The following is a 27,607-nucleotide window of genomic DNA, read 5'->3' as shown; positions in this document are numbered from 1 at the left end:
TTCAGTTTGGAGGGAATTGTTTAAACCGCAGCACTTTTCTTTTTAAAAAAAAAGAAACACCTACTTTCACACAGGCTTTTTTTGCAGCAGCAATCAGGCCTCAAAGATCTGTCCATTAGGCCACGCCCAACATTCAAATAAAAACATGAGGATTTGAAGGGGGCTTGCAGTTATTAGCACTCAGTCCGAGGTCCACGACAGCCATTGCTGCCATGGAGCTCGCGATCCCAAAATCCTGTCACACGACCCCACTGGGGCTTGTGATCCACAGTTTGGGAAGCCTTGCCATGTTGCTTAACAGAATGCCTTGCGTATTCTGGAATTCTAACAAACTATCCAGAATCGTTAGCATACAGCACTCAACTGAGCAGAGTTCCATAAAGTTTAAATTATGCTGAAATGGAAAAAAAAAGTATTTATCTCACTTTAAGTTGTGCCTGTATCAGTGCAAGATTTTTGAGATCAGTTAAAAGGTTGAGGTGCAAATTTTTAAATGTGGGAAGGGAAAAAATCCAAATGCATGTAGCATGTGACTAAGTGCATTAGTCACTTTATTGTGATGTGACTGCTTTCAAAATGGTGAATCAGGACACAAATTTAGTAAGAGATATTTTCTCAAAACTCGTGGGTCAATTGTTGGTGAATCTGAATCAGTTAGTTGAAGTGTTTTAACACTTTAGGATAGCTAATTTACCTACATCTGAAGAAGCTTTTGGGGAGAAATCAAACAAATAATGTGGAAATTGGGGGGGAGATGTTTTTAGTTTCAGTTATTCAGAATCAGCTGTATTTTGCTATTGCTCTGCCCAAATAAAATAGTAGGAATTTTAGAAATGACTATTTTAACATGACTTGAAAATGTCAAATCTTTTAGGATCAATTCTTGAACATGAGGAGTGCTGAGTTAGCATCTCATTGGGGCTGTGGTAGGCACATGATAATTAGCCTCGGTGTTATGGAGGGAGAAATTTGGCCCAGGTTCCCGTTCCTGATCTAACTACTGGAAATGTGAATGCGTAAATGTGTGGCTAGCCTGTGATGCTCCTTGTGACTGAATATCCTGCTCACGCTCCCTTTCAAGACACATTTGCTCATAGCTGAGCAAGGTACCAATGGGCGCCATGAAGCCCATGAGGAGAGAAGGGAAGAAAGTATTTCAACCAAAAGAAAAATCTATATCCTGTGGTAATTTTAGATCAAACTTGTTTTCCTCTTTTTTCTTGCTACAGCAGCTTGTTAAACAAATTACCGTGCACCCAGGTTCATCTCTGCTACAAGCCATGGCTTTGACACTTCCAATTAACTAATGTCACCAAAAGAAAATAGATTTATTTCAGTAGGTGTGTTAGATTTAATTCTGCCCATTAGCACCCTGCTCACATCATTGATGGTTAGGAAAATTGGTGAGGAAACCATACGCTGTGACGTGATGTCCAGGGGCCTTCATATTTTAATTACTGTAATTTCCTGAAATTACCTCCTTGCGCTGGAGTGCGGAGTTGGCATTTTATGTCATTTTCTATTGTGTTTTGTGCAATTCCATTTAAACGTTTAAATGATGATATAATGCACCTTTAGCTCAGTGTAGCACAAAAGCAACAACTATAGCTGTGCTTGGTGAAAATAAGGAATGGCTGCCTACTGTGCCAGCAGGTTAAGAACTCATTGCCTCCTGTGTTCAAAATATATGTAGTACATAAATATATCTGCAGATTGTGGCACTGTTTCAAACAATTTTCAAAACACAATTCTAGAAATAGTAATGCTTCTAATTGCTGTTATGAAAAGAAATCTTGAGTGCAGGTGCAGTATCTAAGATCCATCGCTTTACTCTGGCACAAATGTTGCAGAACGACAGAATGAAATTGGGTACAGGCTACTCAGGCTGGTTCACATCACCACCTAGTGGCCATAAGAAGGACTATGGCTTTATTTTAAAGCTTATATAAAAAATAAAAGTTTTACAAAAATGAAAAACAAAAAAAATCTGTGGAGAGAGAAACAGACGCTAACGTTTCAGATCAGTGGCCTTTCATCAGAACTGATGACCCATCTGAGAATATTTGTATTTTATTATTTTTCCTTGTAAGACTGCTATTCTGCAGGGCAGGACTGACTGGTTTTACCAGTTTTGCTCCCAGAGATCAATTACACTAATGCTCTTAGAAAGCTTTCTTTCATCAGCTTGTGGCCCTGCTAAAAATGAGTGCACTCATATAGTGAGGACAGGCAAGTTTGCCCCCATATTGAAGACCATGATGGGTCTTCATAGCCTGTAAAATGGCTATGTTTTATTTGTAGCTAACAATTAACAAATAGTTCAGATGAGAATCACTTTAAAACTGTTGGCCTGATGTGATGCAACTTTTTTTAAAAGGACAGCCATAACCCCACTCAAATAACCTTTGCAGGTTTTTAAAATTTATTTATAGCAAAACATTATTGAAAACAAACATCAGAAAATATGGATCAAACATTTGAGAATGTAAGACTTTTATCTATTATTTTCTATGGGGGGGTTACATTAAAATTAGTGATCTATTGTGAAATTTGCCTTTTCAGACCATCTTGTGCATTTTTCCTTCATAATACGAATTATCAACAAATGACTTTGGCCTCCAGTGATGTGGTTCCATTGATACTTCAATAATTTTCAAATGACAATATAGTTTTGTTATCACTGGTAAAGGGATAGTATCTTATTCATCTAGTAAATACTATGAATGATAACGGACACATTTATTGAGGATATCCATGTGGCATTACAATGTGTAATTTCAATGGGTGCTGTTAAAGGAATACAAGACGTATGATGCATATTCACTTTTGGGCTGCTGTAAATGCTGGCACACTTCCCAATGTGAAGGACAGAAGTCACGGCAAAATAACATGGCTGCTAGAGAGGTAGCAAGTGCTGAAGAAACAGAAAAATTAGGAACCTGCGAACTGTGTGAGGTACCGTCAGCTTTTATTTCTTTCTGACTGCAATGTCAATTCAAAACAGAACAATAAAAGCTGACTGTACCTCATGTACCAGTGTAAAGGGCCTAGAGTAGCGAGGGAGAGGACATTACTGAAATATGCACAAGAGAACTTTCTTGATCAATGTGTTTCTAGCCCAATGTGAAAAAAAGAACAGTGCTGGATCTGGTTCTAGGGAATGAAGTGGGGCAAGTAGTGTGTGTTTCAGTAGGGGAGCAGTTGGGGAATAGTGATCATAATATCATCAGGTTTAGAATAGTTATAGAAAAGGACAAGGAACAATCAAATGTAAAAATACTTAATTGGAAGAGGATAATTTCGGTGTTGAAAAGGAACAGGTGGATTGGAATCAAAACTTGGTAAACATAACTGTAATTGAACAATGGGATACCTCCAATGGGGAGATAGCTCAGTTATGAAGTAGTTACATTCCCATGAGGGGAAAGCTTGGACATCCAAAGCTAGAGCTCCTAGAGGATTAAACATATGAAGACTAAAATGAAACCACAAAAGGAGGATTTTGACAAAAAAGGTTCGTAATACAGTTGAAAAGCAAGCTGAATACATTAAGTACAGAGGAGACCTGAAATACAGAATAGGTGATACAAAGGAGGTCTGAAAAACAGAATAAGTCATGCAGAGAATGTCAGAATAGATTAACAGCTAACATAAAAGGGAACTCAAAAAGGAAACAAAACAGAGAGCTAAAATGGTACCAGGGATGAGGGACTTTAGTTATTTGGAGACAAGCTGAGTTTGCTCTCCTTACAACAGAGAAGATTATGGAGAGATTTGACAGGGTTGTTCAAATTCATGGGTGGTTTTGATAAGGTAAATAAGAAGAAGCTGTTTCCAGTGGCAAAGGGGTTGATCAGTAACCAGAGGACAAATTTGAGGTAACTGGCAAAAGAGCTAGGCGGTATGCAGAGCAAAAATGTATGCTGTAATCTGGAATGCATTGCCTGAAAGGATGATCGATGCATACTCAATAATAATTTCAAGAATGAATTTAATAATTCCCTTTACTTGAAGGGAAAATATTTGAGGATCCATGGGAAAAGAGCAGGGAGTGAGACTAAGTGAGTAGCTCCATCAAAGAGTTGACAACGACACAATGGGCCAAACAGCCTCCTTCTTTGCTGTATTCTGTGGTTCTTTGCCTTTCCTAATTTCCATCCTTCTCCTGCCACTAGTCAAACTAGTGTCAATGGGAATCAGAAGGAAAACTCTCCATACCTAACACACAGGAAGATAGTTGTGATTATTGGAGATCAGTCATCTTAGTCTCATAACATCACTGCAGGAGTTCATCAGGGTAGTGTCCTAGGCCCAGCCATCTTCAGTTGCTTCATCAACGACCTTCCCTCCAACATAATGTCAGAAGCGGGGGTGTTCACTGATGATTGCACAATGTTCAGCACCAGTCGCAAATCTTCAGATATTGAAGCAGTCCATGTCCATATGCAGCAAGACCTGGACAATATTCAGGCTTGAGCTGATAAGTGGCAAGTAACATTTGTGCCATACATGCCAGGCAATGACCATCTCCACAAGGGCGAGGTTAACCATCTCTCCTTGGCATTCAATGGCATTACCATCACTGAATCAACCACTATAAATGCTAACCTGGAGGTTACCAGAAACTGAACTGGACTAGCCATATAAACACTGTAGCTACAAGAGCAGATTAGAGGCTGGGAATTCTGTGGTGAGTAACTCACCTCCTGACTCTCCAAAGCCTGCCCATAATATACAAGGCATAAGTCGAGAGTGTGATGGAATACACTCCACTTGTCTGGATGAGTGCATCTCCAACAACACTGAAGAAACTCAACACCATCCAGGACAAAGCAACCAGATAATTGACACCCCATCCACCACCTTAAACATTCACTGCCTCCACCACCGACGTTCAGTGGCAGCAGCATGTACAATTGACAAGGTGCACTGCAGCAACTCACCAAGATTCCTTTGACAGCATCTTCCAAACCTGCAACCTCTACTATCTAGAAGATTAAGGGCAGCAGGCATATGGGAACACCGCCGCCTGCAAATTCCCTTCCAAGCCACACACCATCCTGACTTGGAAATAAGGCCATTCCTTCATTATCACTGGGTAAAAATACTGGAACTCCCTTCCTAACATCACTGTGGGTGTACCTACCCCACATGGACTGCAGCGATTCAAGAAGGTGGCTCACCACCACCTTCTCAAGGGCAATTAGGGATGAACAATAAGTGCTGGCCTAGCCAATAAAGCCCACATCCTATGAACAAATAAATAAATAAAAACTCCCTCTGTTGCTGTAACTAGCCAGACTGACGTAAGCTCTCCCTCCACTCTTGGCCTGTGAGCTCTCTGCTTATTCCCAATCTGAGAGCTTCGTTCCTCAGCAGTATGCTGTTTTTCCCTCATGACTGGCTTTCTACTCATTTCCTACTGGCTTGTAACTTTACTGGACAAGCTATAGCATAAGGGTCTGGCACATAAAGGGTTAATGTGGGACTAAGTAAAGTACCATCCATACAGTGGTGAAAGAGGAGACATGATCTGCACCTAGGGGTCGTGTAGTGTTGGACAGAGCCATGTGTAGAAGCAGGCATGGAGACAGCTCCTAGCCTAGACCTTTACTGTAGCTATGTATATAGTTTCTAGTAATTAATAAGTACGTACTGTTGGATAACTAAGTCTATAAATACCTTAATAAGACCTACCGAACTATGCCCAACACCTCACAACACAAACCACATAGCTACGTGATGACAAGGGCAGGTCGGGAGCTATGTATTTAGTGGCAGCTAGCTCATCCCCTGACTTCCGAAAATATTTCTACCATCTCACAAGGCACAAGTCAGCAATGTGATGGAATACCCTTCACCTGCCTGGATCATTGCAGCTGGACAATGCAGACCTTTTGATTGACATCCCGCTACCACCTTAAACATTCATTCCATCTACACCAACACACATTGACAGCAGTGCGTACAAGGTGCTCTGCAATAACTTGCCAACGCCTTTTCAACAACACCTTCCAAACCGGTAGACTCTACCACTGAGAAGAACAAGAGCAGTTGATGCATGGGAAAACCTCCGCCTGCAAGTTACCCCTCCAAGTCCAATACCATTCTGACTTGGAAATACACCATGCTACTTTCATTGTCGCTGGGTCAAAATCCTAGAAATCCCTCCCTACCAGCACTGTGGGTGTACCTAAACCACATGGACTGCAGCGATTCAAGAAGGCAGCTCATCACCACCTTCTCAAGGGACAGTAAATGCTGGCCTTGCCAACAATGCCCACATTCCATGAACAAATAAAAAAAGGGGAAAAAAACTGAACTTGTTCTACTGTAACTCCTACTCTTGTCAATTTCCCCATCAATTATTACTCCTGCAGGTTCCACTATTCCTGTTCCCATAGTGTTGGAAACCAATCACCCAGACCCACCCCTGTTTTTAGTGGTGATGGTTGCAATCTGGCTGTCTCCCAGCAGTGACATGCTGGCCTCTAGTGGCTGGCTTCTACTTATGAATGATGGTTTCTCATGGTAGCTGGCTTCTTGTCACTGTTTTATCATAATGGCTGCCTAATTGCAAGCTCAGTAGCTGGTTGTTTTCTAATGGTTGGCTGTTGATTATTGCTGGGTAGGCTACTAGGAGTGGGCTATTACTAGGGGCTGGCTAGTTGGTGATACCAATATGATACCAAGCAGATATCCTCAATAAATGTGTCCTCAATCATTCAGTTGCCTTTGGTTCCATAATGTAATCCAAACACTCTCAAGGATGAGACTTTCCTTTTGAAAGCATTTCAGCAAATCTCAGTCAGTCAGCACTGGAACTAATGCTTAGCTCTCTAATATAATGAGCAATTTAATAACTGATCCTGGACTGCAACTGAATGTCCCACCACTGCTACGTATATACATCATGAGACTGTCCATTACATTATAAAGATAATTAGGAACAGGAGAAGAACATTATGCATGTCAAGTATTTCCTTTTCTGCTTCTCAATCCCATCTCTCTTTAGTAAGCCATCGAACTGCCTCCTTGACTCATTTCCACTGTCAATCTCAATGGTCTTCTCTGAAATTTATTCCAAAATTATTGTGTCCTTTGGTTGAAAAGTTCTTCATGATGTCTATTCTCACTCCTAACTTCTTCATTTTTAGTTTCTGGAAATTTAAATATAAATCCTTCATGATAATAAATAAATCACCTGGCTCACTTTTTGTCAGTTCCTTGCGTTATTTTGAAAACCTCAATCTGATCAACTTGGTCTCTTACAAAGAAACAATCCCACATTGCTCGCTTAACCTATCTGCACAGTTTAAACCCTGGACACCCAAAAATAAATTGAATTTCTTATTTTTCCACACTACATCTGCTGGATATGTAACTAATAGATTTCTGTAAAGATTTTAAAGTATGGAAAATTACATTTATGAACTATTGAAGACATTTTTAATTCATGGCTTCTTGCTGAAAGGACAGATCTCCTGTGATGCCTTTGGAGGCCTCGCTATTGAAGGCTTCATCTGCTTTCAAGTAAATTCACTGTACTTAATTTCATGGTCGTTTTCCAGACACAGAACCGTGGAAAACGAATGAAGGAGGGAGCACACATCAACCGATCACTATTGGCGCTTGGAAACTGTATCAATGCTCTGAGTGAGAGGGGAGGAAATAAATACGTCAATTACCGAGACAGCAAGCTGACACGATTGCTGAAGGTATGAGGGTGTGTGTATGTATCAAGATCAGGATCACCATGTTTGGTGATCTAACCCTTTCCATTATTGCTCAAGGAATTCATTAAGCTTTCCCTCGATAGACCTGACGCTGTTGTAGGATTACTATACGCAATTAAACTGTGACTATTGCTTTTGTTAGAAATGGATACATTCCTTCATCAAACAACATAAGTTTGGTATAAAACTGCAATTTTATTGTTAATGTGCACATAATCAGAGTTAATCAGGCTTTGAGCACCTCTTCCCTTCAGTCAGTTGCCATTAACAGGAAAACACAGATTTCAGTTTGAGTTTGCTTCCTTCTTTCCCATGGCAGGATTCGTTGGGTGGAAATAGCAGGACTGTGATGATCGCCCACATCAGCCCAGCCAGCCTCTCCTTTGAGGAATCACGGAATACTCTCACTTATGCAGACCGTGCCAAAAACATTAAAACCAGGGTAAGCGCCAGGCAATTTTCTTCAATATATGGATTTAAATTATTTGTAAGCTTTAAATCTACAATACATATTTTTTAGGAAGAATAGCCGAGGAAGGAAATTTGTGCTTTTCAGTTGTTTCAATTCTCTTAACTCGATCACAACACAAATTCATAAGAACATAAGAAATAGGAACAGGAGTAGACCATTGGTCCCTCGAGCCTGCTCCGCTATTCAATAAGATCATGGCTGATCTTCTTGTGTTTCGATTTCCACATTCTCATCTAACCCCAATACCCTTTGATTCCCTTGCCTAACAAGAATCTATCTACCTCTGCCTTAAAAATATTCAATGACCCCGCTTCCACCACTTTCTGAGGCAGAGAGTTCCAAAGTCACACAACCCTCTGAGAGAAGATATTTCTCCTCATCTCTGTCCTAAAAGGGTAACTCCTAATGTTAAAACAGTGCGCCCTAGTTCTGGACTCATCCACAAAAGGATACATCCTTTCAATGTCCACCTTGTCAAGGCCAATCAGGATCTTGTAGACTTCAATCAAATCACCCCTCACTCTTCTAAACTCCACTGGAAACAAGCCCAGTTGTAGGATTTGCTTGTCCAACCTTTCCTCGTAAAACAACCCATTCATTCCAGGTATCAATCTAGTAAACCTCTTCTGAACCGCCTCAATGTGTTTACATCCTTCCTTAAATAAAGAGACCAAAACTGCACACAGTATTCAAGGTGCAGTCTCACCAATGCCCTATATAACTGAAGAATAACATTCTTACTTTTATGCTCAATCCCTCTCATAATAAAGAATAGCATTCCATTAGCCTTCTTAATTACTTACTGTACCTGCATACTAACTTTTTGTGACTCTGCTCCTCAGAATTATGCAGCCGTTCTTCATTCAGTGAATCAACAATCACAAATGTATCTGAATCTTTAATAACAGTGACTTTGATGTCATGGTGATTGTGATAGCGTCACCATATTCAAAAGGGAGACATATTTGTGGCAGACACAACACAAATAGCTTGTGAAATGAGCCTTTCTATTGAAGAATTAAATTCTCAGCTAGCAAGAGGTGTAAAATTGAGAAAACAATGTTCATGGTAATATCATGATGAGGAGTCAGCCTTTGCTCCATTGGTAGTATTTTTATTTCTGGACCATGAGGTTGTGAGTTCAAGCCCCTGCAGAGTCCTGAGCACATGGTCTAGGCTTTACACTTCAGTGGAGGATTGAGGGAGGACTGCCTTGTCAGCAGTGGCATCTTTAGGATACGACATCAAGGCCTCATCTGTATTCTTTGTAGATATCAGAGATCCCATGGTTAAGTGTCAAGAAGGGCAGGGGAGATGTTCTGGTGTCCTGACCAACATTTATTCCTCAACCAACATCACTGAGACAAATGATCTCATTGATCTTCATATTGTGGGACCTTGTTGTGCATAAATTATCTACTGTATTTCTGTACATTACAATGGTAACTACCCTTCAAATATAATTAGTTGGCTATGAATTATCTTGGGGTTTCCTGAAGTTGTGAAAGGGGCTAGATCAATTCAATTCCTTCTCTCCTTCATTCTTTCCTTTTTCATTTTCTCCCCCTCTTTAAATTCTTCCAATACTTAGGTGCTGATTTTCTAGAAGGCCCAAGTCATATCCAGTTTCTCTATTCCTCCAATTCTTTTTACCGTACAGTAAATATTTACACTGTTCGAGTACAGTATCGTATGTCAGATTTTAAGTGTGCTAGATGAAAGTGGGTCACAATTCAAAATTAGGACCTCTTTTATTGGTTCATTTTGTAATCCAGCTGCATGAAAAAGCAACTTTCAGAATATTTCACTGTGTCTGAGGCAAAGATAATGCTTTCTTTTCTCCAGCTGAAGTGCATGCCTGGTGATTGTTTATGTACACCACGTAGGCTGGTTTTGTAGCTTGAGATCACAGGCACTGCCAGCAGGACAGCATACAGACTGCAGAGTAGGCGCTAACAAATTGTAAGAGACTGGACATTTAAGAGATTAAAAAATGTAAGAGGCTGGACATTTAAGAGATTTAAAATCAGTCTATTTCCAAGGTTCTAGCCTTAACTGTACAGAAAAGGAATTGAATGATTTCTGAAAGGATCAATAACTTTTGAGGATACACGTAGATTCTAGAATGTTAACTGGGTGTCTCTTTAACATAGCTTTGCTGCAATCTTTTTGTGGTTTTGCCAAACATAAAGAAACAGCCATTTCACAAAAACAGCAACTCATCATATTCTTTTCGCTACATTCTCTCTTCACATAGGACAACCTTGTGTAAAGAAATGAAAATTTAGAATAAAATGCAGAATAAGATGTGTTAATTTACCACAAAGAGCAGCAATTTGACTTTGGGTGCAACATTGGAAAAGAGAGAATTTGCTATACAAGCTATAGTTGGAATTACAGTCTAGTTTTTCATTCCCCATTATTAAGAATAGTCTTAGCTCATCCTGGTCTAATGTGATTCTTATCTCATGCACCAGGTAAAACGCAATTTGATGAATGTGTCCTATCACATTGCTCAGTACACCAATATCATCTCTGATCTACGCAATGAAATCCATCGTCTAAAGAAGAAGATAGACGCACAACGAATACAACAAACGAAAAATGATAAAGCTGACATACGCAACGTGCAAGGTGAGTGACAGGCCTGAAGAATGGATAGCATCATCTGTGACACAGAAGTGGACAGTGTGCCCATTCTCCTGCAATCTGTCTACTCACTGTCTGTGCTCACTTGAGAATTCTGTGGTGTGGAATATCGTCTAATTTGTGATCCTTTAATTTTAAATGTCTACTTGTGAAATATCTCTGTAGCAACAGCCTGCCTGTTTCAAGCTTAAAAATAACTTGTTTGGGTAACATCAAACCATTTGGTCTTAAAATCCCAAGTGCTCCAAAGGGGAGTTGGGTGCATTGTGCAACTGTGAGAAAGTAAATTAAAGCCTAATGCTACCTTAATGTTCTTTTATCGAAAACACTTTGTAGATTTAGGCCAATTAAGGGATTAAATATTGATGCTTTCCATTATGAGTTCCATCAGTTCTCAGCAGTCATGAGCAGTAATTCCAAATGCCGTGTTAAACATGATGGGTTAAAACATGAGCCCTAATTTTAATTGGGTGACAGTTTTTGACAGGTTATATTTGAACCCTGGGTATGAAGCCTGGGGTATTTAAATTCCCTGGCCTCATCAGACGACATTTTCAACTCTTTGTGCAGCCCGGAGACCACCCACCAACAGCAGGTGGAACAGGCTGCTGGACCAGCCCGTGGGATCTCCACGATTGTGAGGGACACACGATCGCAGTAACAGAGGCCTAAGTTTGCCTTGCGGGATCCAGAGGGACATGCCTGCCTGGCTGCACAAGGATTTAAAAAAAAAAATCATCTTACCTTATTAGGTCTCTTCTGGAACTCTGGTTCCTCGTTTGGACAGTCTGACAGAAATCTCGCTACCGTTTTCTGCTTAGATTTACAAATGTAAAATTGCATTTGTGTTCCAATTTATTCATTGGGACACGGTGTGTACCTAAAATGGACCCAGTTGGCTGTTGGGTGCTTTTGTGCCCCCAGTGAAAATCTCAGCAGGTCAGCTCCTGCATGAATATCTAACATGGGGGTTTTTAACTGTATCTAGCCAGTTCCCTGCTAATGGTTTGTGTTGAAATCACTCCCATGGAAATAAACTGAATGGACTGAATGAGGTTCAAAGCACTGGTACGTCTCTAAAGATCTGATAAAGTTTGTGAGCCTAATTGCGACATATTATTCAGATGTTCGAAAATCCTTTATTGTTCCTGTACCTTTTTCTGCCGCATATGTTATTTTTCTTGTGTAAATTAAATTGTTCCATTCTGAGAAGATGTGGCTTATATTGATCGTAGTCAGTGGGACTGTGCATTAGGAGCTGGGAAGCCGAAATAGATCGGATGCTGCAAATTTCTATGGTGCAGTTTATAAGAGTTTGGTTAAACCGGAAACCTTTTAGTCATGAATATTGGTGTATATGTTTTTGCTTTTAGCCATTTGTTCCTCTAAATCTTGTGAAGAACCGGCTTTAACATATTTTTATTTTTGCTCGTTTAGCTGAGGTACAGCTACATTCCTCCCGATACGATAGACGGGAGATGGAAAGGCTTCGTGAGCACCTGATCACCGCCTTTCGAGAACAGATGGATATCCGACGCAATTTGCTGGAACTGGACAGCAACAACATGCAAATTCAGGTTGACACATCCAGGCACTTACTAACTATCGCAGAGTAAGTACACTTCATATTTCCCTGGGTGCTCACTGGAAACATTGATTCCTGCCAACCTGCACAGGGGTGAATAACTGAAAAGGGACAAATTACCAACATCAGCAGAGAAGATGATAATTCTCTAAAGAATTTTGTTTGGTGCAACTGGTCATAGAAACGAGAAACAAACTGTAATACATTAAGGTCCTCAAAGAAATCAATAGCAGTAACTGCAACATTAATTATTTCCAAAGCCTTTGATGTCAATAGTAGCCCATTTTTACTTGACGACTGATCATGTATGACATTAATAACTTGTATAGTTAATGGAACTGGAGTAAATCTTGTGCTGCAGTCAATTACATTGTAGTTTCATGACTAATGAAATAATCACACACTGCATCTTTCAAATTGTGATGTTGTTCATGGATTCAATGCATCAGCAAGCAAATTACACCAAACAATTTGCAATTTACATTGAAAATACATCCCCTCTCCACTGAGTGTTTACTTTCCAGTGGCTCCTGCTGGAAGCTCAACAATTGTGAATATTGGGTGACTGTTTTGATGCTTGCATTGTTGAATAATCTGTTGACAGTCACTATCTCAACTCATACATGAAGAATGAGTCATCAGCCAAAGTAGCAAAGGGCAACTTGCACATGTGGAATTCAAACTCTGCAAGGAGAGGGAGAAAGCAAAAAATAAGTTGCCTGCCTGTCATAATTACAAGTGACTGCTATGTGGAACCTAAAGGGGTGGCAGGTGGTGGATAATATCACTGGACTAGTAATCCAGAGACCCAGGCTAATGCTATGGGGCATGGGTTCAAATCCTACCATGGCAGTTGGTGGAATTTAAATTCAATTAATAAATCTGGAACTAAAAGCTAGTCTCAGTAATAGTGACCAAGAAACGGTGTCAATTGTTGTAAAATCCCATCTGATTTACTAATGCCCTTTAGGGAAGGAAATTTGCTGCCCTTGCCTGGTCTGGCCTACATGTGACTCCAGACCCACAGCAATGCGGTTGACTCCTAAATGGCTTAGTAAGCCATTCATATCAAGCGCAATTAGGGATGGGCAATAAATGTTGGCCTTGTCAGCGATGTCCACATCCTATGAAAGAACAAATATTTTTCAAAAAGCAGAAATCCAATTATAGCTTAAAAATAATCTTTGATGTTTTCATCAGTGAAGCCAGTGAAACTTAAGCTAACGTTTCTTGAACTATGCTGTCCAAAGTTGGTTATTTGATGGTGAACTGACTCAAGTGTGATGTAAATGTCACCTGATTGTTCCTGTAGCTGGGTGCAAGAAAAGGCTCGGCGAGCGAAGAAATGGAGGGAAGAATACCGAAAGGAGGTCTACAGCAAGGAAGATAGTGAGAAGGATTCAGACACTGGAGATGACCAATCCGATGTTATGGAACCAACAGAAGTAGCTGTGGCCCGGGAAAATATCGCTGCACTTGTGGCTGAGCAAAAGAAATTAAAATGGCAGAAGGTAACTATATAACCCAACAGCTTCAATATAAATCATTGGGTGGAATCATCCCAGATTTGCACAAGGTGTGGTAGCGGGCGGGTAAAACAATGCTTTACCTGCCGGCCGCAGTGACGGCTTTACATGCCGCATTGTCCCAAACCTGCCACATTAATTATCCATTCCCCGCCTTTTCCATGGCAGGCAGGCTCTCATTTGCCTGCCACGCCATCACCTCGCTGCTTCATCATACCAGGCACCACATTTAAAGTACAGCTGCGCTCAGTGCTTCCAGCCTAGGACTGCAGCAAAGAAGACATGGCCCTAAAAGGCAAGAAGACTGCAGTCCCCAAGTGCCTTTTGGATGCCATGGAGGCCCGTTGTGATGTCCTCTACCCCAGGTCTGGCCGCAGGTGGGGCAGCTACATTACCACTCCTTGGCTTGGTAGGCGCTGGCAATGGTGATCAGTGCCAATGTTGCACAGAAGAGATTGCCCATCTGTGTTGAACCCAAATCTAGATCAGTGACTTTCCTTGGGAACTTATTTCACAAGTCTGTTATGCTTTAGTTGAAGAAGTTCTGTTTTTTTTTTGCTTTAATTTTTACAATTTTTGTTACTATTTTCTTCCCTCTCCTCCTCAGAAGGCATTGGCTTATTTCCACAATACCTTTCACAAAGCCAACTGTACTTAAAACACTTACAAAACATTTTATAAATGAACACATTCTCTGGTTGCGGTGACCACGTCATAGAGTAGGGCTTTTTACATAATTTTTTTAATATACATTTGCTAACGTTATTTTATCTTGTACAAAAGAAACTTCATTTCTCAGGTCATGGTGAAGAATAAAATGTAATATGTAGTCTTTGACCAATCCAAGTTCCAATCACATTTTAAATATTACAGAAAATGTCTTAGTTTTTCTCTACTCTGACTGAACATCCCTCAACAACTCCAGTTTCCTTTAACTTCCCCTATTATGCTCACCTGGTCGTCTTCCAATCCAGGTCCAAGTATTTTTTAAAGGTGCCATCTTTACTCAGGGACCAGAGCCCTCATTTACCCTGCTACAGTATGTGTTAGGTTACACGTCACACAACACAACGCAGGTACATATTTTAAGGGAGTTTTACAATTAGAGATTGTAAACCGTCTTTCATTCCTTATATTGGTCTCCTTAAAGCTTCATTGCCCTTAATTTGTTTCGTTTGTGCAGGTATCAAGCTTGCCAGTGGAAGGCGTGCCCTCTTGTAGCACCCACTTTAGATTCATTGCAACATGATGACCCAGCATAAAATGGATATATTATGATCCAACTACAGTTCCTACAAGTTGGCTAATTCCAAGGAGAAGTGATTACTGCATTTTATGTGTTTGAATACTGGTTCACTTAATCTGTTGTAACTTCCAACCTCTAACCAGTTTCCCCTTCCCCATTTTTAGGTTGAGTTGGAGAAACAATTTACTGACATTCGTTCCCGTGCTCATAGATTAGAAGAGCTCCTACCCAAGAGAATCAGCAGTGAGCAACAACGGGAGGTTTTGAGCCTGCTCTGTAAGGTGCATGAACTGGAAATTGAGAACACAGAAATGCAGTCCAATGCATTACTCAAGGACAATGTCATACGGCAGACAGACTATGTCGTTCAACGCTTTGAGCAGCATAGGCAACTGTGTGCTGAAATTATTCAACAGCAGCGGCAGATCATAGATGGTATATTATCACTTAATTCCTACAATTTATGCATCTTGTTCCTTTGGTTAATTACAGGTGATCTGCTTCATAATCTGCTTTTACAAGTCTGTGTGTGTGTGTGTGTGTGTGTGTGTGTGTGTGTGTGTGTGTGTGTGTGTGTGTGTGTGTGTGTGTGTCTGTGTGTGTGTGTGTTTGTTTGTTTGTTTTGAAGTTTCTGATAAAGTTGCATTGATTTTAAAACCTACACTCATTGTATTATGCTAACAATAAACTTCCTATTTATACAGTTGGGATCGACCTGTTGGAATGATAACAAGCATCTTTTGTTTCAGGTTGCAATTGCAGCACAGTTAGTGATGTTGCCTCTTTGAAATGAGAACCGTGAAATATATTGTTTCTCTTGACAGATCACAACCTGCTGGTTCCTTCACAGTTGGATGAGTTGTATGAAATTTACCTGAGAGAGCTGGAAGAAGGCAACTTGGACCGAATTGTAGCCATCCATACGGTCACAACAAGAACCCTGAAGGTACAGCATAACTAATGGCATAGATCTATTTATTTAAATATGTGAGAAAAATCATATCAACTCTTTTCAGAGATATACTGTATCAGAGTTATTGAACTTCAGAAGTTTATTTATTTCCCACTTCATGTAGATTTTTAAGAGTTACAAATGTTCTTTGTTTATGTTGACGCTGGCTCTATTAAGTATACAACATTTAAGCTAATTTTCACTTAACTGCAGTGTTTTGAGAGTTTTTTTTACCTCACTTTAGATTCAGAATTTTCAATTCTACAAAATTGCTCACAGTGATTAAGATATCATGGTAATCAGTGAAAATTTCAGCCCAAGGAACAAGTCTGTCAGAAGGCAACACTAAAATTAACTTGGGATGGGGGTTCATCTCCTCATGTTATGTAGAAACTAGGACTGTCCAAAACACCAGGGTGGACAGCTGATTTGTCATTCTGAAATGGGCCAGACTGTTTTTTATACAGGACAATGGATGTAATAGCTGAACGCAACACCATACCTGAAATAGTTGATAAATAAAACTGAAGCTCAGATGCAATGCAGTAGTTCATGGAAAGTTGCCCAGAAACATAGCCAAGTAGCACCTGTTTTGGGGTACAAAACAACACCTAAGCCTAGCAGGTAGGAAGCATGCATTAATTATGACCCCAAAGTGTTCCATCCATCAGATTGGTAGAGGTAAATAAGTTGACATGCAGTGTCTATGCCCAACGCTATTTGCATATGCCTATTTGAGATCCCTCAGCAAAGCTGGTTTGCTTTGAGGTAGCTAGTGCTGGCTGCACTTGGAAAAATCTGGTCTACATGCAGCCTAACAGGGGGCGCTTAAAGTGATCAGCTGCTAAGCGACAACCAACAAGATAAAAGATAATTCCTGGATGTGGAGCCAGTTGTAACAAGTACCAACCCCAGATTCACAAGAATGCAGGCCATTGCTGGCCATACCTCTCCCCCCACCCTCACCCTGTTTTCTGTCCCATCCCTTAATTGCTGTTCCCCCCCCGCCTCAGTCACACTGTCTTCAGATTTGATCACCTACCCACACCACATCCTCTTCTTCCGTTCCACTTCAATGGTGACTTTGCAGTTAGTATCTGTTCCTTGCGTGCTTGATTTTAATGAGACCCGAGGCCCAATGTCGAGTGTGTCTCAGGGCTAGCCATTCAAGTGCAAGAATTATTCCCTGCAGCCCACCCAAAAATGAGGGCACTTGAATTTCTAGGCCAGAAAGTACAAATATAGTTTACATTAACTCAACAATATTTTTAACATTATTGAAGATGATACACATCCTGCTAGATCACTGGGGTGACTACAGACATACACGTGTGCACAAACCATGCTGGAAACATTAAATGCATAAACACCCACCCTGATCCCTATGAAGATTAAATTTATGCATCTCACTGGATGGTCAAAGTGTCTGGACTGGATGAAAATGCAAAAACAGAATAAGTAGGAAGATTGATTGTCCTTTCAACCACCAACAAAGAAGCTCTCAGCACTTATTTTCCATCCAATAAACGCAAACGTTGTGCACTTGCTCAGCCAACCTTCTGCTGCTTGAACAAATTTAGATTCCAGTCCCTTGTACTTACAATTATTTTCAATAGGTTGCTTCATTTTACATGTGCTAGATTATTTGGACAGGAAAGATGTTCCACTCTTGTAAAATACCCAACCCAGTGTCAAAGCAAAGAGCTGATAACATGCATCACCTGGGACTATAAGGCCTGGATTTTCGCTCCCAGGTCAGGAGTGCAGAGTCAGGACATTTCCCGGTTCCACAAACCCAACCCGGGAGAAAGTGCCCTGGATAGGCGGACTTTCATTCTGGGGTGATGGGAGTCAGGCCAGGTGACCCCAGAAGGAGTGCAAAGAATGACAGGCGCTGAGGTGGGCTGGGTGGAAGGCCTGTCTCGGTGCACCGGCACTGAACCAAAGTTTTTTTAAAAACCAGAAAAACATAAAAAAGCCCTCCAGTCCTCATCCCTCAAACCGTCTCAACCCCCCACACCCCTCACCCCTTCACATATACTCCACATGCCCTATCCATGCCAACCCATGCAAACTCATGCTCCCCACCCACCACCCTGTAGCCCTTTATAGCCCCTACGCTAACTTAGCACCAACACATGCCAGCCCATGTCCCCTCACCCATCACCCTTTGCCCTTACATGCCAACTCACCCAATATCTACCATGCGCAGACCTCAGGACTCATACTGAGATTAATAAAATAAAGTTCCAAGCATCTATTGCAGACTTTATTCCAAAAAAAATCTTTTCATTCATAAGAACCCATTTACTACACTTGCATTCCTTCAACTACATTATCCCTTATAACAACAAACATTTCATTCAATTGCATAATCACTTATAAAAACAAGCATTGGAATTCATAGTTCCAAACAGTCCATAATCACTTGGAACTGTCGATCAAACAGCGCAATGGCAGGCACCATACTGTGATAATGAATGATTGTGAAATCAGTCATGCAACACTAATCCAGTAATGGTAGCCCAAGGTTCATGTCAACAGGCAGAATGAAATAACAAGCAATTATTCTTCTTCATACTCCAGATAGTTTTTTTTCAAAAAGTTAAAGAGCAGGAGCTTTTAATTCCTTGACAGTTACCTTTGACAGTTCATCTTGATCTTCATCACTTTTGACAGTTGTTTTTGACAGTTCCAATGACCTTGACAGTTCCAAAGAGTTTATGCACTTTTTACACACATTATGCCTACTTTTAATAATCCCAAAGGGCCCCTGACCTCCCCCCAAATGTGTCCCGGGACCATGCTTAAAGGAGTACCTTACCTCTCCAAAAAGCTTCCTAAGCTATCTAAACAAATCCACACAGTTCAGACTTGCTCCTACCAGGTCTCACCTGCACACATTGGGTTTCAGGCACCTCTCACACCAAAATCACACATAAATGGAGGAAGCTGCTGATTCTTATGGGCAGCTGCCTCTGCAAAATGCGCATGTGTGAGTCCCAGCCCAGGCCCATTCCCATCCCCGTGAAAATGGTAGGCGTTGTATTCAGGAGCAGGGCTTCCAAATTCGGGCCTCTTTGTCATTGTTCAACTTTTAAGGAACCCTAGGAGGTGTTATGATTTTAAGTCTACATGTTTATTCCTACCCTGTGTGTCATAAAGGGATCATTTCTGCAGCAGACAGAAAACATTTGTACCAGAGATATGACATTAATGCTGCTTCTTTACTAGTATGCTGAAGAAAAGAAAACTGGCTCCTTTGATGTCAGCACTGTCTTGTCAAACTTGTTCTCTAATGGCAGTTTGCAACATAAAGTAAAAAGAAAACATGTTACAAAATTCAGGTCTGCCCTAGATATTCTCTAGGGTTGAATGCCCATCCTGTAAGCTGATTCTGAGTTCCTAATGAGCAGGCGTTTTCCTCTATTGGCCAATATCTAGCCATTTAAAAAAAAAGTATTTGTTATTTGTTGCTAATCCCTATTTGCCCCTGAGAAGGTGGTGGTGAAACCCCTTCTTGAACTGTTGCAGACCATGTGGTGAAAGTGCTGTAAGAGAGAGAGTTTCACCCACCAATGGTGAAGTAATGGCAATATATTTCCAAGTCCGGATGGTGTCTAACTTGGAGGGGAACTTCCAGGTGATTGCTGTTCCCATGTGCCTGCAGCATTTGTCTGTCTAAGTGATAGAGGTTGCGGGGTTTGCAAGATACTGTCGAAGGAACCCTTATGAGTTGCTGCAGTGCATCTTGTACATGATACATCGTGCTGCCATTGTGCACCAGTGGAGGAGGGAGCAAATGTGGTAGATGGGTTGCCGCAAGTGGGTTGCTTTGTCCTGGATGATGTCAAGCTTCTTGAGTGTTGTTGGACTCATTCAGGCAAGTGAACAATATTCCGAATATTCCATCACACTCCTGACTTGTGTCTTGTAGATGTTGGAAGGGCTTTGGGGAGTGAGAAAGGGAGTCACTTGCTGCAGAATACCAAACTCTGACCTGTTCTTGTAGTCACAATCTTTACGTAGTTGGTCCAGTTCAGTTTTTGGCCGGTGGTGACCCTCAGGATGTTGATGGTGTGGGGTTAAGTGATGGTAATGCCATTAAATGCCCAAGGGTTAGAAGATTGCTGCTAAAGTTATGGCCATCCCTCTCACCTATGATAGTGTGTCGCAGGGCCATAACAGTGAAAATCACTTGCGATGTGATACCATTTTGTACCTGCCACCACATGCAGTTCTCCAATCCTTCTCAAGGTGGACTGATGTACACTTTAGGGAAACAAAGCACAGAATTTAATGGGGCCTGCTGGAGTGAGCATGATGGCAGGTGGGCCAGAGAAACTCCTGGCAGCAGAAAACTGTCCCACACTCGGGAAACACCGACACAGGAAACCCTCCTGTAAATGGCAGGAAGGCAATTAGGCTTATTAAGCCACTTGAGACTAATTATCCATGAGCACCCCCTCCCCACCCCCCCCTCACCCTGGGATTTAATGGTGGCTCAGGGATTTAACTGGACGCACACAGGTCTCCTGTGTCTCCAGAAAGCTGCCCAGCAAACTGTATCAGATTTTCCTGTGGCCTTGTTTTCCAGAAGGAAAAAACAGTTCAGACCAGTACTTTAATTTCCCAGTTTTTACTGGTGTTCCATTTTAAGGTATACAAAACCAGTTCGGACCAGTATATTTATTTCCCGGTTTTTACTGTTTTTCATTCTTGGTGGGGGCTGGGGGTACCCAAACAAAGGGCACATCAGGAAGGGGAGGAGCACTTAAAGTCACCCCCCTGCCCTTGCATCCAATCCCTAAACTTCCTCATTGGCAGCCCCTCCGCATGGCAACTATTATCCCCTCTTACCTCTCTCCCTGGATCGAGTGACGATTTCTGGTGAAGGCCTTTGCGCAGTACTGGCAGTGGCCACCACTCCCTGTGGTGCTGTGGGTACTGGAGAGCTGCTGGCCTCTGACTGCCCGGAAGCTCTTGAGGGCAGGATTTTCACCCCATTGGAGACCAATAGGGTGGGAGATCCAATGCTGTCCAAGTGAGTGCTTGATTTGCACTGAAATAGTCGGGCATCTCATGAAAAGGCAATGCGGTTATCCCACCAGTACTCCAATTGGTGGGCAGGTCCCTGATCAACACGATTAAATACCACCCAAAGTCATACATAAATCAGCAGACTTTACAATTATTGATGGAGTATTCAAATACTCAATTTAAAATAAATGAATTTAACACCAGAATGAAACATTTCAAGATATAAATATTTTATCTGTATATAATAGAGCAGTTGTTTCCACATAAAGTAAAATAAACCAACAGTCACAGCTTTGTGAAGTGTCTCAACCATAAGTTTGTGGAGCAAAAATCAATCATATGTCCAAAATCCGTCTTCTTATTGCTTTGGTCATTCTGCTGTTTGTGACTAGTGTAGAGGCTCAAGTTGGTAATTTCTCACATTTGTTGGTTTGACCCTCCAGGATGGTTCAGTTACTAATGTGGCCCAGAGGCTAAAAGTGGGAGAACTGGTCCAGGACATGGACTCTGATCAGGAAAGTGTGAGAACAATTGGATCTGAAAAGCCTTATCCTTGGCGAAAGAATTACAAAGATGTTCTACCACCGCTTGTACCAGAGCCAGAGAGGTAACATTAAGAATATAAGGACTCAGAGTACAGACCCCCCCACAATAAGCTGGATGTCTTTAACTCTAAATATTACCTTTAATTTAAGGGTTTGTTGCCAGATTGGCAAACCAGAATTTCTTCCCCTTAATGGGCACACAGAGTAAAGATGATGAGGCCTGAGTACAAACTTAGGAATTTGGTGCAGGTGGGAATTCAGTGCAGAGAGGAAAGGAGCTGCTGCTTTGTATGCCTTTCTTTCAGCATCCAGTAGCTGGTGAGTGTTCAAAGGAATTAGTTAGCTGAGCAGGTATGTGATTGATTGGTGAGTTTTAAGATTTTATCCCTCTAAATGGAGGCAGTAGTTTAAACCGGTACTGGGGAGATATAAGTCTCGCAGCCAATTTATAGCTTAATTAATTAAATTACTTAATATAACTATAGATAACAGTTGAGTGATATTCCCAAATTTGAAACCTAATTAATTAAATGAAACACAATAAATATAGCAAGGCAAGTGATGTGTTGCAGCTGTAGCATGTGAGAACTGGTGGAAGCTGGTGTGATCCACAGCAACCACAGCTGTAATAAGTGTAATAAAAATTGAGGTCACTTTATTTGAAAGCACAGAGCATCAACAATAAGATGGATGAACTAGTGACACAAACAGAGATAAATTGTTTAGGTATAATGGCCATTGCAAAGATGTGACCAAGGTTGGGAAATAAATATTCCAGAGTGCACAACATTTCCAAAAGACCGACAGAAAAGAAAAGGGGTAGCCCTATTAACAATGATGACATAAGGACATCAGCGAGATAGGATCTTGGCTCAGAAAATCAGGAAGTAGAATCAGTATGGATGGAGATTAGGCATAGCTAGGGTTAGAAAATACTGAAGGGAGTAGTTTCTGGACCCCCTACTGGTTGTTATACCATTGGACAGAGAATTAAACAAGGAATTATTGGAGCTTGTAACAAAGCAATGTAATAGTTGTGGAGGACCTTAATATTCATATTGATTGGATCAATCAAATTAGCAAAGGTAGTCTGGAAAATGAGTTTATAGAATGTTTTAGTGACAGGTACCAGGAGCAATATATTGTCAAACCAACTAGGGATAAAGCTATTTTTGATCTTGTATTATGCAATGAGGCAGGGTTAATTAGTAACGTAACAGTAAAAGATCCACTGGAAAATAATGATCATAAAACAATTAAATTCCACATTAAGTTTGAAAATGACATACTCCAATGACAAACAAGAATCTTAAACTTAAACAAAGCCAACTATGTAGATATGAGGGAAGAGCTGGCTAAGATTAATTGGCTAAATAGACTAAATGTATGGTTGTAAATAAACAGTGGGAAACATTTAAAGAAACAATTCAAAATGTTCAACAAAAATAAATTTCATTGAAAAACAGTGAGAAAGATCCATCCGTAGCTTATGAAGGAGGTGAAGGATAGTGTTAGATTAAAAGAAGAGGCTTATAATGTTACAAAGAATAGTAAGTCTGAGAATTGGGACTGTTTTAGAAACCAATCAAGGGATATCAAAATGTTGATAAAAAGGGAAAAAAATTGAATATGAGAATCAACTAGCCAGGAATATTCAAACAGGTTGTAAGAGTTTTTACGAGTACATAAAAAGGAAGAGAGTAGCTAAAGCAAACATCAGTTCCTTAGAAGCAGAAACAGGAGAAATTATCATGAGGAATGAAGAAATGGCAGAGACATTGAACAAATATTTTGTCAGTCTTCACAGTAGAAGATACAATTTCCATACCAGAAATAGAGGATAACTATGGGCTAATAAGAGTGAGGAAATTGAGGTAATTGTAGGTAATTTAAGGTAAGAAAAATTACTGCAGAAAAACACAAGGGACTAAAATCGATCTAATCACCAGGGTGAGGTGGCTTACATCCTAAGGTTCTAAAAGAGACAGCTGCAGAAATAGTCATAGTACTAGTTATGATTTTCCAAAATTCCCTAGATTCTGGAACAGTCCCAGCAGGTTGGAAGTTAGCAAATATAATACCACTATTCAAGAAAGGAGGAAGAGTGAAAACAGGGAACTGCAGGCAGTTAGCCTGACATCAGTCACTGAGAAAATGCTAGAATATTGTCAAGGGATTCTTAACCATGGACTTAGAAAAGTATAGCATGATAAGAACAAGTCAACATGTTTATGAAAAGGAAAATTTTGTTTGACAAATTTGTTAGAATTTTTTGAGAATGTAACTTGTATGGTAGATAAAGGGGAACAAATAGATCTAGTATACTTGGATTTCCAAAAGGCATTTGATAAGCTGCCACACAAAAGTTTAATAGGCAAGATAAGCGGTTATTGAGTTGGGGGTGACATTATTAACATGGACAGAGAATTGGCTAATGGACTGGAAGCACAGATTAGGAATAAATAGAGCATTTTCAAGTTGGCGGGCTATGACTAGTAGATTGCTGCAAGGATCAGTGCTCAGGTACTGGGGCTTAGCTATTTACAATCAATATTAATGACTTAGATGAAGAGGCAGAGAGTAATGTATCTAAGTTTGCTGATGATACAAAACAAGTTGGGAATGCAAGCTATGAGGAGAACACAAAGAAGCTGCAAAGAGATATAGACAGGTTAAGTAAGTGGGCAACAAGAAGGCAGATTGAGAATAATGCGGGGAAATGTGAGGCTGTTAATTTTGGTTGTAAGAATAGAAAGGCAGAATGTATTTTAAAAGGCATAAAACTTGTAAATGTTGATGTTTAGAGAGACTTGGGTGTACTCGTACAAGGAACAACAAAAGGTTAGCAAGCAATTAGGAAAGCAAGTGGCATGTAGGCCTTTATTGCAAGGGGATTGGAGTACCAGAATAAAAAAAAACGTCCTGCTATGATTGTATGGGGTTTGGTGAAACCACATCTGGAATACCGTGTACAATTTTGGTTTCCATATTTACATTAGGATATACTTACATTGGAGGCAGTGCAGCGCAGGTTCACTAAATTGGTCCTTGGGTTGAGAAAATTGTCTTATAATGAAAGGCTGAGTAAATTGGGTCTATATTCTCTGGAGCTGAGAGGAATGAGAGGTGATCTCGTTGGAACACTCCGGTTTACAAGGGGGCTTGACACTGAGAAGTGGTTTCCCCTGACAAGGGAATCTAGGACTGAGATGAGAAGAAATTTCTTCACTCAAAGGGTTGTGAATCTTTGGAATTCTCTACCCCAAAGGGTTGTTAATGTTCCATCATTGAATATATTTAAGGCTGGGATTGGCAGATTTCATTCTCTCAAGGAATCAAGGGATATGAGAATCGGGCAGGCAAGTGGAGTTGAAGCATAAGGTCAGCCACGATCATATTGAATGGTAGAGAAGCCTCAATGGTTGTATGGTCTTCTCCTGCTCCTGTTCTTTATGTTTTTATGTTCATGCAAGTTGTTTAAAATGAGTCATTTGTTGGTGAGTTAATTATTTGAGTTTCTTAACTGGCCACTTATTCCATTACAGGACTTTGTATCTCAAAGCAGAAATTTGCTTTGATTAGTTGACACCTTGCATCATGTTGTCTTGAGCAATAATAATAAAGGTGAAGGAGACAAAGGTTGATTAAAAAGCCTACTGTGAAGTTCAAAGTTAATAGTCTAAAGAAATAGTGTAAAAAGTTTAATTTTAAAAATGTGAGCGGCAGAAATAATTAGGAGGGGACAAGTTCCTTTTGGTGCTAAACTGAGTGATGATACAGTATTCAGTATTTATAGAGCAAAACCCAAATATAATATATACACATATACTTACTTAGACTTAGTTCCCCCTGTGCCCTGGTCCATTGCAATCTCTTTCAGTATCATGCTCTTGGAGGTCCTCTTAAATGTTCCTTTGCCAGGTCTTCTTTGGCTGGCTCTGTCTTCTTCTGGCTGATAGTGTCCATTCTACTGCCACTCTGGCATATGTTCGGGAGGCAAAATTCGTGTCCTGCCAGCCTCAGTTGTGTCTCTATTACAGTGTCCCACAGGTGCCTCTGACCGGTTCTCTGTAGCATTTCTTTGTTGGTGATGCCATCTCTCCATGTGATGTCAAGGATCTTAAGTAGGCAGTGCTGGTGAAAGATGTCCAACTTACATGACACCTTTGCTGTTCACTTTCATGTCTTGCTGACATAGATCGCATTTGATACAACTATGGACATTTAGAGTCACAGCTTCATGTCCATGTTGATCGTGTTGGGTGCTCAGACCATGTGGAGTTGCTGGAAGACTGATGTTGCTTTGCTGATTCTTGTGTGGATGTCAATCTCTACATCACTGTTCCTGGTGATGTTGCTTCCTAGGTAGGGGAAGTGGTCGATGTCCTCAAAGTTCTGTTACCTGATGATGATGGGAGAATCTTGTTGGTGTCCAGTCATCATTGTCTTGGTCTTCCCTCAGCTGATATGTAGACCAACCTTGGCGCTGCTACTCTCAATATTGGTGGTCATGTCTTGGAGTGCGTGTGATTCTTTAGCCAGCAAGGCAATGTCGCCTGCGAAATCCAGGTCTGTCAACCAGTGGTTGCCACGGAATGCCAAAGTCTGCTCCCAACATCGCCTTCCTCATGATGAAATCAATAACCAAGAGGAAAAGGAATAGGGAGAGTATGCAGCCTTGCTGTGCCCCTATGATAATGTTGAAGGAGTCTGTGGCACCTGTGCTGGTCTTGACACAACAGCTGAAGTCATAGTATAAGGCTTTGAAATGTTAATATACCGCAACAGGATGCTGTACAGTCTTGTGATGTACCGGAGTGACTGCCAATGGATGCAATCAAAAGCCTTCTTGAAATCAATGAAGGTGATAACAAGTGGCTTCTAATGTTCTAGGCTCTACTCTGTGATGGTCCTGGGTGTAAAGATCTGCTCGCAAAATGAGCTGCCACCCTGGAAACCAGCCTGTTCCCCATGAGGGGTACCATCTACTTCTGCTTTCAGTCTGTTGAGGAGCATTGTGCTGAAGACATTGCCAGGTATTGACAGCAGTATTATGCCCCTGCAGTAGTTGCAATCATTAAGGTTCCCTTTCTTTGGCAGCTTGATGATTACTCCTCACCTCCAGACATCCGGGATGTCCTCCGCAGTCCAGATCTTATTGAACAGTTCTGTGAGCTCTGTTGTGATGGGGTTCTTGCCATGTTTCAGTAGCTCTGCTGGCTTCTCGTTGAGACCTTTTTGTTGCTCAGGCTCTTGATGAGCCTTTGGATCTCTGACCCGGCAATTTCTCCCGGGTTGACATTCAGCTGCTGAGCTGTAATCCTATCATTGACCTTGAATGTGGAGCTGGAATTGGCTCGTTGAGGATCTCCCAAAAATGTTCCACCCACCTCGCCTCCTGCTCCTTGCCAGTCAATATTGTCCTGCGGTGCTTGCCCTTGATTAGTACAGTGATCTGAAAATTTTGAACTGAATGTTGAGCATATATATATTGAGCTATACTATATATTTAATCACATGAAATGAGTGGGGAATCGAACCTGTCATGTTCCTTTTTTTGTGCAGATTGGAGTTTTGCCTTCAATATTCAAAAATAGATGTAAATGTCCTTGTGATTTTAAAATAAAAATAGGCAAGTAAGAAATAAAAACAGAAATTGTTGGAAATACTCAGCAGGTCTGGCAGCATCTGTAGAGAGAGAAACAGAGTTAATCTTTCAAGTTGATGATCTTTCATCAGACCTGGAGGAAGTCACAAATGTAACAGGTTTGAAGCAAATGCAGAGGTGGGGAAAGGGTGAGCCAAGTGGAAGATCTTTTATAGGACGGAAGACGAGAGATTAAATGACAAAAGAGG

At 40.9% G+C, this 27,607-nt stretch overlaps 1 protein-coding gene across 1 annotated transcript in view; it reads left to right on the top strand.

Annotated features, from left to right (window-relative positions):
• The window catches only part of kif19 (kinesin family member 19), a 227,670-nt gene that overhangs the window by 184,124 nt on the left and 15,939 nt on the right, over positions 1 to 27,607 (top strand). Inside the window, exons 8-15 of the mRNA XM_041216831.1 lie at positions 7,572 to 7,718; positions 8,056 to 8,178; positions 10,686 to 10,842; positions 12,295 to 12,469; positions 13,755 to 13,953; positions 15,379 to 15,649; positions 16,039 to 16,160; positions 21,650 to 21,813. Coding sequence (XP_041072765.1) covers positions 7,572 to 7,718; positions 8,056 to 8,178; positions 10,686 to 10,842; positions 12,295 to 12,469; positions 13,755 to 13,953; positions 15,379 to 15,649; positions 16,039 to 16,160; positions 21,650 to 21,813 — 1,358 coding nt within the window. The remainder of the gene's footprint in view (positions 1 to 7,571; positions 7,719 to 8,055; positions 8,179 to 10,685; positions 10,843 to 12,294; positions 12,470 to 13,754; positions 13,954 to 15,378; positions 15,650 to 16,038; positions 16,161 to 21,649; positions 21,814 to 27,607) is intronic.

The sequence above is a fragment of the Carcharodon carcharias genome, chromosome 22 (genome assembly GCF_017639515.1).
Source record: "Carcharodon carcharias isolate sCarCar2 chromosome 22, sCarCar2.pri, whole genome shotgun sequence".
NCBI lineage: Eukaryota > Metazoa > Chordata > Chondrichthyes > Lamniformes > Lamnidae > Carcharodon > Carcharodon carcharias.
This window is presented reverse-complemented; position numbering and strand designations above follow the sequence as displayed.